At 42.6% G+C, this 17,022-nt stretch overlaps 2 protein-coding genes across 6 annotated transcripts in view; both read right to left on the bottom strand.

The window, feature by feature from the left end:
• LOC121539855 (microtubule-associated serine/threonine-protein kinase 2-like) overlaps nucleotides 1–5,362 on the bottom strand; it is a 29,738-nt gene extending 24,376 nt beyond the window's left edge. The window contains exon 1 of the mRNA XM_041848505.2: nucleotides 4,480–5,362. Within this exon, the coding sequence (XP_041704439.1) occupies nucleotides 4,480–4,557 (78 nt within the window). The 5' untranslated portion in view covers nucleotides 4,558–5,362. The remainder of the gene's footprint in view (nucleotides 1–4,479) is intronic.
• Nucleotides 5,363–13,336: 7,974 nt separating this feature from the next.
• The window catches only part of LOC121540424 (myomegalin), a 118,360-nt gene continuing 114,674 nt past the window's right edge, over nucleotides 13,337–17,022 (bottom strand). For 3 of the 5 annotated variants that reach the window (XM_041849286.2, XM_041849282.2, XM_041849285.2), the window contains 5 exons: nucleotides 16,818–16,958; nucleotides 16,369–16,507; nucleotides 15,681–15,727; nucleotides 15,348–15,441; nucleotides 13,337–13,827 (listed from right to left, as the gene is read on the bottom strand). In XM_041849286.2, the coding sequence (XP_041705220.2) occupies nucleotides 13,781–13,827; nucleotides 15,348–15,441; nucleotides 15,681–15,727; nucleotides 16,369–16,507; nucleotides 16,818–16,958 (468 nt within the window). In that variant the 3' untranslated portion in view covers nucleotides 13,337–13,780. The remainder of the gene's footprint in view (nucleotides 13,828–15,347; nucleotides 15,442–15,680; nucleotides 15,728–16,368; nucleotides 16,508–16,817; nucleotides 16,959–17,022) is intronic. The other 2 variants (XM_041849283.2, XM_041849284.2) reach the window with 2 other exon arrangements.

The raw sequence follows: 17,022 nt of genomic DNA, 5'->3' as shown, positions 1-17,022 counted from the left end.
GTGTGTGTGGGTAGTTAAATGAAGAGTTCCTCCACGTCCTAGCCTAGCTGTGGTCCTTGGGAAGTCGTTAGCAGGTTACCTGTGATTAGGTGGTCTGGACTGGGCCCAGTTGGAAACTAAAGGCTTTGTGTCCAATAACAAAGGGAAGCAGGATGTTTTTCTGTTGGTCGGTACTGGAATGGAAGCTCCTAGACGGATGCTGCCCAGGGGTTATAGACCCAATCAGGCTGGGGAGTGGCCCACTGGCCGCCAAGGCAGACACAAACACACACACTAGACTAAACACACTGTCAAAACACCCTTTCAATAGCTACAGTACTCACCTCATGTGACTCATTCATTGTATTTCTAACTACATGTACAAACAAACCCAGAGATCATATGTCATGTAACAGTAGGACACAGGCCAAGTCAAAAACAATGCTTAACTGGTCAGATTTTTTCAAGTCAGTTTTCCCTGACCCAATTGTAAACCATCAGGACGGACGGACGGACAGACAGGACAGGACAGACAGGAGACCTACTTGGCAGTGAGTCCCCAATCCTCATATATCCCCATTAGATGACCCAAAACCCAGTATCCCTGTTCTATGGCTTTGGCACTCAGGAGGACTTTCCAGGAAGAATACGAGGTTCCCAAAACACCTGCCTTGGGGATGGGAATGCCCTTGCCTGTGCTCCTGTCCAGTTTCAGTTCCGTCTGAACTAATAGGAAGCCCACTGCTCTAGCAGGTGAAGGCCAGAGTGAACAATGTGCTTCAGTTACACAGACAAAACACTGAGTGCCCAAACAGCCGGAAAGAAAACCTCACCAAAGTCCAAAACAAACAAGCGTGCCAGGATAGGCTCTGTATCAGAGCAGTGAGGGAAAGACAGGGAATACAGAAGTGTGTGTGGAAGTGGAAGTGTAGCTGTATCCAGACCAGGCAGGCAGGCACAGGAGAGGTAAGAACTAGGGCCGAGAGTCGTCTCGTTCTTTTGACCAATCGATTGGTTGGAATTTTAAAACTTGTTTTTTTCCCCATATACAGTGAGGGGAAAAAGTGTTTGATCCCCTGCTGATTTTGTACATTTGCCCACTGACAAAGAAATGATCAGTCTATAATTTTAATGGTAGGTTTATTTGAACAGTGAGAGACAGAATAACAACAACAAAATCCAGAAAAACGCATGTAAAAAATGTTATAAATTGATTTGCATTTTAATGAGGGAAATAAGTATTTGACCCCCTCTCAATCAGAAAGATTTCTGGCTCCCAGGTGTCTTTTATACAGGTAATGAGCTGAGATTAGGAGCACACTCTTAAAGGGAGGGCTCCTAATCTCAGCTTGTTACCTGTATAAAAGACACCTGTCCACAGAAGCAATCAATCAATCAGATTCCAAACTCTCCACCATGGCCAAGACCAAAGAGCTCTCCAAGGATGTCAGGGACAAGACCTACATAAGGCTGGAATGGGCTACAAGACCATCGCCAAGCAGCTTGGTGAGAAGGTAACAACAGTTGGTGCGATTATTCGCAAATGGAAGAAACACAAAAGAACTGTCAATCTCCCTCGGCCTGGGGCTCCATGTAAGATCTCACCTCGTGGAGATGCAATGATCATGAGAACGGTGAGGAATCAGCCCAGAACTACACGGGAGGATCTTGTCAATGATCTCAAGGCAGCTGGCACCATAGTCACCAAGAAAACAATTGGTAACACACTACGCCGTGAAGGACTGAAATCCTGCAGCGCCCGCAAGGTCCCCCTGCTCAAGAAAGCACATATACAGGCCCGTCTGAAGTTTGCCAATGAACATCTGAATGATTCAGAGGAGAACTGGGTGAAAGTGTTGTGGTCAGATGAGACCAAAATCGAGCTCTTTGGCATCAACTCAACGTGTTTGGAGGAGGAGGAATGCTGCCTATGACCCCAAGAACACCATCCCCACCGTCAAACATGGAGGTGGAAACATTATGCTTTGGGGGTGTTTTTCTGCTAAGGTGACAGGACAACAGAGGGGTCAAATACTTATTTCCCTCATTAAAATGCAAATAAATTTATAACATTTTTGACATGCGTTTTTCTGGATTTTTTTGTTGTTATTCTGTCTCTCACTGTTCAAATAAACCTACCATTAAAATTATAGACTGATCATGTCTTTGTCAGTGGGCCAATGTACAAAATCAGCAGGGGATCAAATACTTTTCTCCCTCACTGTATATACACAGTACCAGTCAAAAGTTTGGACACAACTACTCATTCCAGGGTTTTTCTTTATTTGTACTATTTTCTACATTGTAGAATAATTTTACATTTACATTTTAGTCATTTAGCAGACGCTCTTATCCAGAGCGACTTACAGTTAGTGAATATTTATTTTTATTTTTATACTGGCCCCCCGTGGGAATCGAACCCACAACCCTGGCGTTGCAAAGGCCATGCTCTATCAACTGAGCTACATCCCTGCCGGCCATTCCCTCCCCTACCCTGGGCCAATTGTGCGCCGCCCATGAGTCTCCCGGTCGCGGCCGGCTGCGACAGAGCCTGGATTCGAACCAGGATCTCTAGTGGCACAGTTAGCACTGCGATGCGGCGCCTTAGACCACTGCGCCACTCAGGAGCCAGTAATAATAGTGAAGACATTAAAACTATGAAATAACACATATTATAAACAATTATTCTTCAAAGTAGCCTTGATGACAGCTTTGCATATTCTTGTCATTCTCTCAACCAGCTTCATGAGGTAGTCACCTGGAATGCATTTCAATTAACAGGTGTGCCTTCTTAAATGCTAATTTCCTTCTTAATGCGTTTGAGCCAATCAGTTGTGTTGTGACAAGGTAGGGGTGGTATACACAAGATAGCCCTATTTGGTAAAAGACCAAGTCCATATTATGGCAAGAACAGCTAAAATAAGCAAAGAGAAAGACAGTCCATCATTACTTTAAGACATGAAGGTCAGTTAATCTGGAAAATTTCAAGAACTGAACGTTTCTTCAAGTGCAGTCACAAAAACCATCAAGCGTTATGATGAAACTGGCTCTCATGAGGACTGACACAGGAAAGGAAGACCCAGAGTTACCTCTGCTGCAGAGGATAAGTTCATTAGAGTTACCAGCCTCAGAAATTGCAGCCCAAATAAATGCTTCACAGAGTTCAAGTAACAGACACATCTCAACATCAACTGTTCAGAGGAGACTGCGTGAATCAGGCCTTCGTGGTCGAATTGCTGCAAAGAAACCACTACTAAAGGACACCAATAATAAGAAGAGACTTCCTTGGGCCAAGAAACACGAGCAAAGGACATTAGACCGATGAAAATCTGTCCTTTGGTCTGATGAGTCCAAATTTGAGATTTTTGGTTCCAACCGCTGTGTCTTTGTGAGACGCAGAGTAGGTGAACGGATGATCTCCGCATGTGTGGTTCCCACCGTGAAGCATGGGGGAGGTAGTGTGATGGTGTGGTGGTGCTTTGCTGGTGACACTTTCAGTGATTTGTTTAGAATTCAAGGCACACTTAACCAGCATGGCTCCCACAGCATTTTGCAGTGATACGCCATCCCATCTGGTTTGCGCTTAGTGGGCCTATCATTTGTTTGTCAACAGGACAATGGCCCAACACACCTCCAGGCTGTATATGGGCTATTTGACCAAGAAGGAGAGTGATGGAGTGCTGCATCAGATGACCTGGCCTCCACAATCACCAGACCTCTATCCAATTGAGATGGTTTGGGATGAGTTGGACCGCAGAGTGAAGGAAAAGCAGCCAACAAGTGCTTAGTATATGTGGGAACTCCTTCAAGATTGATTCATGCAAGAACCAATAGGGAACCAATGTATGAGTAGAAATGGAGAAACCAAATCAGGAAATGACATGTCAATCAGTTTGACTTGTAACCTCCTTGTACCTCTTCAAACAGTATCTTAAATAATGCCTTTCATGAACTAACACTTGGACTTTACTTCCCCCTTTACTAGCTCTGACTTTGCTGGTAGCTACTTTATTGAGGAAAAATGTACTTCACCACTATGACTGTGATATGTGATTGTCCCACCTAGCTAACTATTTTAGGATGAATGCACTAACTCGGGTTTCCCAACTCGGTCCTCGGTACCCCATGGGGTGCACGTTTTGGTTTTTGCCCCAGCACTACACAGCTGATTCAAATAATCAACTAATTATTAAACTTTGATCATTTGAATCAGCTGTATAGTGTAAAGGCAAACACCAAAACGTACATTGAGTTTGGGAAAGGCTGCACTGACTGAAAGTCGCTCTGAATAAGAGCGTCTGCTAAATGACTAAAATGTACATGAAACAGGTAGTACATTCAATAACCACTGACTGCCATACCCAGTACAAGCACAGATGAATATTTGATCAAAGTATAAAGAAGATTCTTGTTTTCTACATTTATACAGGTAGCTAGTTAGGTTACATTCGTGGGACCCAACCCTGGTTGTCCTTCGCTACTGTAACTATGACAACTCACATCTTTCTCCGCTGTCCCGCTTTGTCCTTGTTGGTCCGGAATGAGTTTTCTTTTGTTTTTATTTTCGGTTCTCTTCATATTCTCACGTGGGAAAAAAACAAATGAAATGTGTTTCACAGTTACTGTAGCTAGCTAACGTTAGATATGCTTCTAGCTAGCGAACTTACGCTAGGCTAGCTAACTTTATTGGAGTCTTCCTCGCATTTCCTTTGAAAACTTGAATTTCATAGCTGCTGACATTGTGTTCAAATCTGACCGTAAAAATCCATCCCCGTTCAAATTACCTTACTGGCACAAACATCTGCACTAACGTCAAAGCTGTTGACAGGCTGTCAGTCAATTGGTTGCTGTAGTTACAAGCCACTCTCTAGCTAACGTGGTTGTATTTTCCTGGCTACAGTATTTTATGCGCCACACCGTCCTTATGCAACAGCTAGATCACTTGCTACTGAGAGATAATGTAGCTAGTAAGGGTATCTAGCGAGCAAAAATGAAAGGCGAGGTCGAAAAATGACAGGGAAAGTACACCAAGAACTATATTCATTTTTCCGAGCTCTCCGCAGCCCTGTGACTTCGCTGTCAGTCCCCAGACAGATAGCAAGCTATGCGAGCATCGTTGCTAGCTACCTTCAAAATGCACGTTCTGACGTTGTCATTGTCAAAAAAAATTTGACAGGTGATTAATGTCTCGATCCGTTGGCCTCCCTATTCTTTTAAATTGTCAGTCTTCCATCCTCGCCGGTGGTTAGTGATCTGTGTGCAGAATTTGCAGTCACGATTCGCTTCCTGCTGGATCTCCCCTCACATTTCAACCGCAGTACCTCCCGCTCATAGTATCACAGACCACTGGGCTAGGTTCAGCATATGTCTTCAAGTTGTTTATAATACTGTAATGAAACAGGCAGAGAGCAAGTCTCGAACCCTCAACCCGAAGTCCAGCGCGCCATCGACTGTACCCCAAAAGCATGCTCCGGTGGCAGAGTCGATACCGCGCTTATAAACCCAGGGTCGTTACAATACATACTAAAGTAATTCAGATCTGATCTGTCATCAGCTTTTCATATGTAGACACGGTACAAATTGAATACAAACATGCAGCGCTTTGCGTGAGACCCTATGCTAAAAGTACGAATGTGTTGATAACTGCTGCCTTCCCATGGTTGAAATAGGTAAACGATCTAACCTGCGAAATGCCAGCAGCCAACCACATTATTATTATTAATTATTTTACACGTATAATTCTCCCTATCGAGCACTTTATATGATTGTTCAGTTCTTGATGAAGTTCATTTTAATAGTGTTGGACAACATTAATAGAAATATTTATTTTAGTCCCTTTTTATTGAAAAGCTTCTCCCTAAAACATCTTATTTTGTATTTAACACATGCATACAAAATAAATTGAGCTTCTGCACTTGACACCAGACCCCGTCTTCCTGCTATGTACAGTCGTGGTCAAACGTTTTGAGAATGACACAAAATATTAATTTTCACAAAGTCTGCTGCCTCAGTTTTTATGATGGCAATTTGCATATACTCCAGAATGTTATGAAGAGTGATCAGATTAATTGCAATTAATTGCAAAGTCCCTCTTTGCCATGAAAATGAACTTAATCCCCAAAAAAACATTTCCACTGCATTTCAGCCCTGCCACAAAAGGACCAGCTGACATCATGTCAGTGATTCTCTCATTAACACAGGTGAGAGTGTTGACTTCGGACAAGGCTGGAGATCACTCTGTCATGCTGATTGAGTTAGAATAACAGACTGGAAGCTTTAAAAGGAGGGTGGTGCTTGAAATCATTGTTTCACAGGCAAGGATATTGCTGCTAGTAAGATTGCAACTAAATCAACCATTTATCAGATCATCAAGAACTTCAAGGGGAGAGGTTCAATTGTTGTGAAGAAGGCTTCAGGGCGCCCAAGAAAGTCCAGCAAGCGGCAGGACCGTCTCCTAAAGTTGATTCAGCTGCGGGATCGGCGCACCACCAGTGCAGAGCTTGCTCAGGAATGGCAGCAGGCAGGTGTGAGTGCATCTGCACGCACAGTGAGGTGAAGACTTTTGGAGGATGGCCTGGTGTCAAGAAGGGCAGCGAGGAAACCACTTATCTCCAGGAAAAACATCAGGGACAGACTAATATTCTGCAAAAGGTACAGGGATTGGACTGCTGAGGACTGGGGTAAAGTCATTTTCTCTGTTGAATCCCCTTTCCGATTGTTTGGGGCATCCGGAAAAAAGCTTGTCCGGAGAAGACAAGGTGAGCGCTACCATCAGTCCTGTGTCATGCCAACAGTAAAGCATCCTGAGACCATTCATGTGTGGGGTTGCTTCTCAGCCAAGGGAGTGGGCTCACTCACAATTTTGTCTAAGAACACAGCCATGAATAAAGAATGGTACCAACACATCCTCCGAGAGCAACTTCTCCCAACCATCCAAGAACAGTTTGGTGACGACCAATGCCTTTTCCAGCATGATGGAGCACCTTGCCATAAGGCAAAAGTGATAACTAAGTGGCTCGGGGAACAAAACATGGACATTTTGGATCCATGGCCAGGAAACTACCCAGACCTTAATCCCATTGGGAACTTGTGGTCAATCCTCAAGAGGCGGGTAGACAAACAAAAACCCACAAATGCTGACAAAAGCATTGATTATGCAAGAATGGGCTGCCATCAGTCAGGATGTGGCCCAGAAGTTAATTGACAGCATGCCAGGGCGGATTGCAGAGGTCTTGAAAAAGAAGGGTCAACACTGCAAATATTGACTCTTTGCATAAACTTAATGTAATTTTCAATAAAAGCCTTTGACACTTATGGAATGCTTGTAATTATACTTCAGTATACCATAGTAACATCTGACAAAAATATCTAAAAACACTGAAGCAGCAAACTTTGTGAAGACCAATACTTGTGTCATTCTCAAAACTTTTGACCACGACTGTACACACAACAGACTGAAGACTGAACACACACTCATATCATTAGAGAAAGAGCAGGGGTGTAATCATTAGTTCAAACAGTTGCAAAACGGAACAACTAAAGCAAGAGTTTCTATTGGACAAATTCAGGTAGGTCTTTCCCCGTTTCGTTCCGTTTGCTTCCGTTTAAGAAATGTTTTGCAACAGAATCAGTGTAATGAATATGCCACAGGCGAGCCAACCTGAGGGAGAGAGAGGAGGGGGCAGGAAGAAAAAACATGGTGCGCATATGTCTTGGTAATCTGTTTTGCATGCCTCGCAAATTCACCAAAGTAGCCTAAAGTTTGCCTCTTCCTCTCAGTTTTCTCCAGGCCTTGATAGCCTATTGACTAGTTAAGCTATAACACTGAAAATATTATGTTTTATGGTAACTGCACTGCGATTTTAATTTTGTGGAAAAATAAAAATGTTGGACAAAAATATCTAAAAACACTGAAGCAGCAAACTTTGTGATGACCAATACTTGTCATTCTCAAAACTTTTGACCACGACTGTACTGTTTTAATGTACACTCCTGCCATTATGTACATACGTCTGATGTGGTTCCTTCAAAACCAGACACAAAAAAAACAGACAATCATTTTGTTTTTGTTGTTTTAACAATGGCGAAGTAGTGACAAATATTTTTTAGCTTTGCCTATTTTGCAAATGATTTAACATCGAAAGTGTTATTCACATTGGTTTTGTGTGTCATTACTTAGAAATAAAACTAGAATCCTATGAATACCAGCAATCTCTCCTCCGAATAAAGGGTGTATTCGTAAATTCACTCTGGAGTGCCAGAGTGCGCTCAGAGTGCGCTCTGGGGGTTAGTAAATTCAGAGCGTTGCCAGATTGTCCATTCATAAATTCAGAGCGTTTCGCTCCCAGCACGTTCAGAGCGCACACTGGACGCTCTGGCCGAGGAGGATCCGAGCGTTCTGACCTCACAATGGCAGTCAAGCACCAAAGTTAACAGGCTAGCTTGCTAGCTACTTCCAGACAAAAATGAGAGAACACGTCACTCTGACCATTTTTCTCGCCCTAGCAGAGCTGGTTAGGCTGTTTTCATGTTATTCAGAGGGTTGGTGACTGTAACTGTGATGCTGGCAACAATTTAATTACGCTTTTTTGCAGACATTTACTGGCACCGGCCATATTCAACGGGTGTTGAGCGTTCATAAATGCATCAGTTATTCTGCGCTCTGTCACACTCAGACGAGAGTGCTCTGCAATCGGAGTAGATAGCCAGAGTGAATTTACGAACACACCCAAAGTATTCACTATAGCTGACCAGCTACAGTAGGTGGCCGAGTGATCGCTTCAATGCCTTACATCTACAGTTTATTAGGCACACCCATCTAGTACCGGGTCGAACTCAACCTTTGCGTCCAGAACAACCTGAATTCTTCAGGGCATTCTACAAGGGGTCGGAAACGTTCTACAGGGATGTTGGTCCATGCTGACGCTATGGCATCACGTGGTTGCTGCAGATTGGACAGCGGTACATTCATGCTGGGAACAGCCCATTCCATCTCATCCAAAATATGTTCTATTGGTTTGAAGTCTGGGGACTGTGCAGGCCACTCAAGTAAACTGAACTCGCTGTCATGTTCCAGGCAATGTTTTTCCACGTCTCAATTGTCCAGTGTTTTTGATCGCATGCCCATTGGAGCTGCTTCTTCTTGTTTTTAGCTGATAGGAGTGGAACCCGGTGTGGTCGTCTGCTGCAATAGCCCATCCGTGACAAAGATCGACGAGTTGTGCGTTCCGAGATACCGATGTTTGTCGCACCATTCTCACTGTTGAACTGTGCCGTTATTTGTCTGTTTGTGGCCCGCCTGTTAGCTTGCCATTCTGCTTCGACCTCTCTCACCAACGAGCTATTTTCACCCACAGGACTGCCATTGACTGGATTATAAAAAAAATTGTCGCACCATTCTCGATATACCCTGGACATCGTAGTGTGTGAAAAGCCCAGGAGAGTGGCTGTTTCTGAGATACTGGATCCGGCGCACCTGGCACCGATGATCATTCCATGCTCAAAGTCGCTTAGGTCACTTGTTTTGCCCATTCTAACGTTCAATTGAACAGTAACTGAATGCCTCGATGCCTGTATGCCTGCTTTATATACTGTAGCAAGTCATGGCCATGTGACTCACTTTCTGTAAGTTGCGATCCATTTTCGTGAACGGGGTGGTGTACCTAATAAGCTGGCTGGTCAGTTATAGATAAAGGCATAGGTCAGAAAAGGATTGATAAAAAATATATTAACCCATTTATTTAAAACTACAACAGAGTCTGTTTAAACAGATACATCTCAGGAAGCTAAACCAAGCAGATAACATGGCACTTGAAAATCTAACACAAAAAAATATCAACCCTAAAGGCTATTGCACAGTAACCCAAATATTGCATACAGTGCCTTCAGAAAGTATTCATACCCCTAGACTTATTCCACATTTTGTTGTGTTACAACCTGAATTCAAAATGGATTAAATTGATTTATTTTCTCAACCATTTCTACACACAATACCCCATTATGGCAAAGTGAAAACATGTTTTTTGAAATTTATGTAAATTAAATGTTTCTGTATTTAATTTTCAATACATTTAATTGAAAATGAAATACATAAATATTTAATTTACATAAGTATTTACACCCTTGACTCAATACTTTGTAGAAGCACCTTTGGCAGTGATTACAGCTGTGATTCTTTCTGGGAAAGTCTCTAAGAGCTTTCCACACCTGGATCTTTCCACACCTGGATTGTTCAACATCTGCCCATTATTATTTTCAAAATGTATCCTGAAAAACTCCCCAGTCCTTAACGAGTACAAGCATACCCATAACATGAATTCAGCCACCACTATGCTCGAAAATATGGAGTGGTACTCAGTAATGTGTTGTATAGGATTTGTCCCAAACATAACGCTTTGTATTAAGGACCAACATTTTTTGTTGCAGTATTACTTTCATTCCTTGTTGCAAAGAGGATGCATGTTTTTTGAATATTTTTATTCTGTACAGGCTTCTTTCTTTTCACTCTGTCAATTAGGTTAGTATTGTGGAGTAACTACAATGTTCTTGATCCATCCTCAGTTTTCACCTATCATAGCCATTCAACTCCTGAATGGCCATTCAACTCCAATTTACTCCTGAACTTATTTAGGCTTGCCATAACAAAGGGGTTGAATACTTATTGACTCAAGACATTACAGCTTTTCATTTTTTTATTAATTTGTAAACATTTTGAAAAATATTAATTCCACTTTGACATTATGGGTTATTATGTGTAGGTCAGTGACGAAAAATCTCAATTTAATCCATTTCAAATTCAGGCTGTAACACAACAAAATGTGGAAAAAAGTCAAGGGGTGTGAAGGCACTGTACAGTATTTCAGGTAAAGCGGAGAAGAACAGTGAGTCCACAAACCATGCAGAAAAGGCAATGTACTGTATAGAGATTCAAAGCAAAATAAACATCTAATACGGATAGAGATTTGCATATGCCAGTGTAAGAGACCAAGTGTTTATAAATCCTGCTGCTTTATTATTATATTATATGATTGTCACAGTTTTTGTAATACTTGTAGAGAAAATAACATATATGGTTACCACAACAGAAAGAAAAATCAAATAAAGCTAATATAGTAGCAAAATTGTCTTAGGAGGGGTTGAAACTCTATCCCAACATGATTAAAATGTTAAACCATGATCACATTTGGAAAGAAATAAACATGGTATGGTGGTCCATTCGCTTCTAACGCATTTGTTTTAAATAAAAGGAAAACATATATTGTAACTCATTTTCAACCTAGCATCAAAAGCTCCAGTCACTTTCTTAAATACAGCATAGGAATAAATCAGCAAGTTCCATGTATTGCACTGGCATCAGTATGCCCTCAGATCCAGAGACTTAGAAAGCTTCTTAAAACTATAGAGACTGGTTTGCCATAAAGCTGGGAATAATCTTTAGTATGGTAACAGGTTCTGACATTTCAGCAGGAAGACAGTTCTAGTCAACACATCCATAAGAACTTTAAAATCTGGACAGTGTTTACATCTTGTGACATCATCAGTAACAGACCATTTCAATGGCAGAAGAAGTATCGTAAGAAACAGGAAACAAACAAGGTGTCTAACTTCTATAAATATGGCTTTTATCCCCTCAAACAACATGCAACCACTTTACACATACACACACGTACAAACTAGCATCGTTAGAAGCTTAAAGGAAGCACTTTTGTCTTGTTTGGCCTTTTCAAAGCCACTTTTCCTGGCTTGCTCAAGGTTCATTGTCCTATGATCCATGAAGAGGTTTCATATAGAGCTTAAAACATCATATATAAACAGTACCAGCCAAAAGTTTGGACACACATACTCATTCCAGGGTTTTTCTTTATTGTTACTTTTTCTACATTGTAGAATAATAGTGAAGACATCAAAACTATGAAATAACACATATGGAATCATGTAGTAACCAAAAAAGTGTTAAACAAGTGAAAATATATTTTATATTTGAGATTCTTCAAAGTAAACACCCTTTGCCTTGATGACAGCTTTGCTCACGCTTGGCATTCTCTCAACCAGCTTCATGAGGTAGTCACCTGGAATGCATTTCAATTAACAGGTGTGCCTTGTTAAAAGTTAATTTGTGGAATTTCTTTCCTTCTTAATGCATTTGAGCCAATCAGTTGTGTTGTGACAAGGTAGGGGTGGTATACAGAAGATAGCCCTATTTGGTAAAAGACCAAGTCCATATTATGGCAAGAACAGCTCAAACAAGCAAAGAGAAATGACAGTCCATCATTACTTTAAGTCATGAAGGTCAATCAAAGTGCAGTCGCAAAAACCATCAAGCACTATGATGAAACTGGCTCTCATGAGGTCCGCCACAGGAAAGGAAGACCCAGAGTTACCTCTGCTGCAGAGGATACGTTCATTAGAGTTACCAGCCTCAGAAATTGCAGCCCAAATAAATGCTTCACAGAGTTCAAGTAACAGACACATCTCAACATCAACTGTTCAGAGAAGACTGCGTGAATCAGGCCTTCATGGTCGAACTGCTGCAAAGAAACCACTACTAAAGGACACCAATAAGAAGAAGAGACTTGCTTGGGCCAAGAAACACAAGCAATGGACATTAGACCGGTGGAAATCTGTCCTTTGGTCTGATGAGTCCAAATGTGAGATTTTTGGTTCCAACCGCTGTGTCTTTGTGAGATGGAGAGTAGGTGAACGGATGATCTCCGCATGTGTGGTTCCCACCGTGAAGCATGGAGGAGGAGGTGTGATGGTGTGGGGGTGCTTTGCTGGTGACACTGTCGGTGATTTATTTAGAATTCAAGGCACACAACCAGCATGGCTACCACAGCATTCTGCAGTGATATGCCATCACATCTGGTTTGCGCTTAGTGGGACTATCATTTGTTTTTCAACAGGACAATGACCCAACACACCTCCAGGCTGTTTAAGGGCTATTTGACCAAGAAGGAGAGTGATGCAGTGCTGCATCAGATGACCTGGCCTCCACAATCACCTGACCTCAACCCAATTGAGATGGTTTGGGATGAATTGCACCGCAGAGTGAAAGAAAAGCAGCCAACAAGTGCTCAGCATATGTGGGAACTCCTTCAAGACTGTTGGAAAAGCATTCCAGGTGATGCTGGTTGAGAGAATACCAAGAGTGTGCAAAGCTGTCATCAAGGCAAAGGGTGGCTATTTGAAGAATCTAAAATCTAAAATATATTTTGAGTTGTTTAACACTTTTTTGGTTACTACATGATTCCATATGTGTTATTTCATAGTTTTGATGTCTTCACTATTATTCTACAATGTAGAAAATAGTAAAAATTAAAATTAAGAAAAATCCTTGAATGAGTAGGTGTGTCCAAACTTTTTACTGGTACTGTATATATATATATATATATATATATATATATATATATATCAGGTAAAATAGGGGTAACACTTCAGTTGAGAAACCTTCGTAGCACCTACAAAAGCTATACATAACACCTGACATAGATAGTCGTCAACATTTATAAACATCACAGAGAGCACCTGGCTGAACCTCTACTAACTATCAGACAGTCTCCCCTCAATCGAAGTGTTCCCCCTATTTAACCAAAGACCTGGTTGTACTTTGTTTCCTTTTAAACAGGAAGAGTCCTGTCCTGTCTCCCAGTATAAGGAGGACGCTGAAGCTGGTGCATCACAAAGAGGCTGCCTGTAGGGGGCGCAGTCTGTTAACCCCTTGGGTCAGACCCTGGGTATTACTAGGCCATGGGACAGTAGGAGTCCTGGGTGATGGAGCCTGGATCTGGGGCTTCACGACACCTCAACCAGCAGACTGGGTGAGCTCACAGAAGCGTCTTGGATTTTCACCTGAGTGGGAGGAAGAAGGGTCAGCATACTTATATTTCATGTTACTATGTAATGTCATGACTTATGTCATGCTGAGTCATTGCGCTATCTGAAGTAAGACAATGAAAACACTACATTAAAGATTTGTAACCCAAATTACCAAAAAAAATCACATTATTTATTTCCTAACCAGTGATATATTAATACACTCGTACTTAGACACTAGCAAATTCAAGTAGTTTCACTTAAATCTGCTGATGGTAGGCCTACAACAACTATGATCCCAATAAGGTGGTGTTAGAAGATGTTATATGTACAATGGTATTAATAAAAAAACATGAACTAAGTGAAAGTGTCAAAGAGGGGATCATGTACTGCTGTTTAATGCCAGTGGGGGTATTCTACTGTTAGAGGATGGTGGTAGAGGTCTTCACTGAAATGGACCTGGGGCTTGCTTTCCCAACCCGACCCGTAAATGTTTATTTTTAAATATAGAGACCTATTCCAAACAGACCCGAGGACAACTAGACCTGTTTCGTATATAGACCTGGTCGGATCCAGACCCGATCCGATCCGAGTGAGGGAAGCAGCAGAACAGTCATTTTTTAAGCTACTTTAGTAACCAGAGCTGATAAAGCACAAGAGGAGGGAGAGGGGCCACTCTAGCAGGCTGTGAGGGGCCGTACTGTGTGCGAGTGACGTGGGGAGGAGGGAGGAGAGCAGGAGGGAGAGGGGCCACTCTAGCAGGCTGTGAGGGGCCGTACTGTGTGCGAGTGACGTGGGGAGGAGGGAGCGAGAGATGAGAGACAGCAACCAACCAAGCAGACTCGCACTATAGTAGACTAATTATTGCCATAGCTAGGTTATCTATCATCAAATATGATTACGTAGTACCTGTCTTGACTGCATCAAACCGGGAGAACTAGCTAATGTTAGCTAACTAGGCTAACAGGCTGCAGTGCATGCGCTTTCTCATCCTACAGTTACAAATAACAACAACTCCATTCAGAATATTAAGTAACAGCTTACCTGTTGGCTCTTGGTTGTTGTAGCCTATCCTTCTCCTTTAACTTTTAATTCTATCATTGTAATTCCATCTTCCATTGATTATATATCCCCTAACTATTGCCACACACATAGTGAGCTCTATGTCTGTAGCCTAATGCCGTTTTGATGACTTATGATTGGCTAACAACAAGCTACACGCGCCACTCTCCTGAAAAGCAACAGCAGCAGCATTTTTTTTTTTATCTCTCTCTCCACTGCAACAGTCACGTTCGGATCTCTATGGCCCCTTCCGGACAAGTCAGTTAAAATTACACATACCCGATACCCGTGACAATCATAACAAATCCGGCCCAGACCCGTGACATTATTTAGAATACTAGATCTGGACCCGCTCGTGTCCCGGATCGGGTCTCGGGTATTCGGGTACAGGTGGATCCATGAAGACCTCTAGATGGTGGTTAAAGATAGGCAGGGTGGATTACAGGAAGCTGATATATGCTCACTGACAGGCAAGGCAAGCCAAGAAGCAGTACCTTTACCAACCCAGGGACGGGAGGAAGAGGACGAAGAGGAGGAGGAAGGGGGGGGAGAAGTGAGGCCGAGGGAGGACATTCTCTGCTTGTTCTCCTGGAATAACTCAAGGTAGAGCGAGAGGGAGCGAGACAGAGGTAGATAGAGAGTCAGAGATAGAGTGCAGGTGAGGTGAGAGAGGAGGGCGGGTGAGATAGAGAAAGAGGAGAGCAGATGGAATACCTAACAGTGATTTTTCTAAAGAGTGCATAACATAGAAAGAAGTAAAATAACAGCATTATAGAGGGTATAAGAAGTAAGAAATAAGCCAGACCCTGTAAAAAGAGCGAGCTCACCTCTAAGTTTGTCCGTGCCTTCTTCAAGACATCCTTTGTTCTCGACACTGTAAACAACCAGAAACAAAACAGTTATGATTCATCTGTGACTGTCACCCATCACTTCAACACATACACATGCACATGCAAACACAAACACCACAGTGAGTCATATCACTGCGCCTTTACAGAGTCTGTGCTGAGGGGCAGATGATGATGAAAGACCTCCAATGATGAAGAGACAGAGAGAGAAAGAAAGAGTTAGAGAGAGATGAGTTGAGTCACGACAGAGGGAGAAAGCAGTGAAAGCGAAAGAAAGAGAGAGAGAGCGAGAGAGAGAGAGAGAGAGAGAGTGAAAGAGAGAGAGAGAGAGAGAGAGAGAGAGAGAGAGAGAGCGAGAGAGAGAGAGAGAGAGAGAGAGAGAGAGAGAGAGAGAGAGAGAGAGAGAGAGAGAGAGAGAGAGAGAGAGAGAGAGAGAGAGAGAGAGAGAGAGAGAGAGAGAGAGAGGAGGAATGAGGGGGAGAAATGAAACAAATAGGAAGATACATGACTGTGCATATGAGGCAGAGATATGAAAGGAATAGGGTGAGACAGGAGAGGGGGTGAGACAGAAGAAAACAAAGGAGGGTTGGGGAGAGGTAAAGAGTGGTGAATAGTGGGTGAAGAGAAAACACGAGTAACTGAGAGGAGAGTAGTGAGAGTCACTTACGTTGGCTGACGATGAAGTGTTCCATGCTGTCTTTGGTGCGGTTGGAGCTCTTCAGTGTCTCCATGGCGTCCCTTAGGGCCTCCTCCTGCTGTGAGATCCGCTGACGCAGCGTGTGGACCTCCTCCTTTAGAGACAGCTCCTGGACACACACAGATAGACAAAAAACACACCATCACATTTCAAACATCTACACACACCTGTAAAGAGCAGTGAGGTTACACTGATTCCACCTGGAGTGACGTCACAAATGTATTAACAAAGTCACCCCTAAAGCATACAAACTCTCAACAATGATCAGTGACTTCACACACATAATACGCTAACAGCAAAAGCAAATCCCCTTAACATAACCCTTACAAACAAACAGTGGACATTGTCTCTGTATGTCATGCATATGAAGGCATTATGAATGCTTTATGAATGCTTTATAAAGAGTATGTGTTTCTGACCTTGGTGCTCTGAGAGAACCCGTCACAACTGGGCAGGGCTGCCCTCCAGAACATTCTGAGCAGGGAGCTGGCTTCCTCAAGGATCTGCCGCAGGGTCTTAGTGCTAGTCAGCAGTCTCCTCACCAAGCCAGGGTCCACAGGCTGACACACAGAGAAAGAGACATACACAGAGACAGTTCGTCTAAACAAAACTAAAACACAGGTT

Source organism: Coregonus clupeaformis, chromosome 26 (genome assembly GCF_020615455.1).
Source record: "Coregonus clupeaformis isolate EN_2021a chromosome 26, ASM2061545v1, whole genome shotgun sequence".
Taxonomy (NCBI): domain Eukaryota; kingdom Metazoa; phylum Chordata; class Actinopteri; order Salmoniformes; family Salmonidae; genus Coregonus; species Coregonus clupeaformis.
This window is presented reverse-complemented; position numbering and strand designations above follow the sequence as displayed.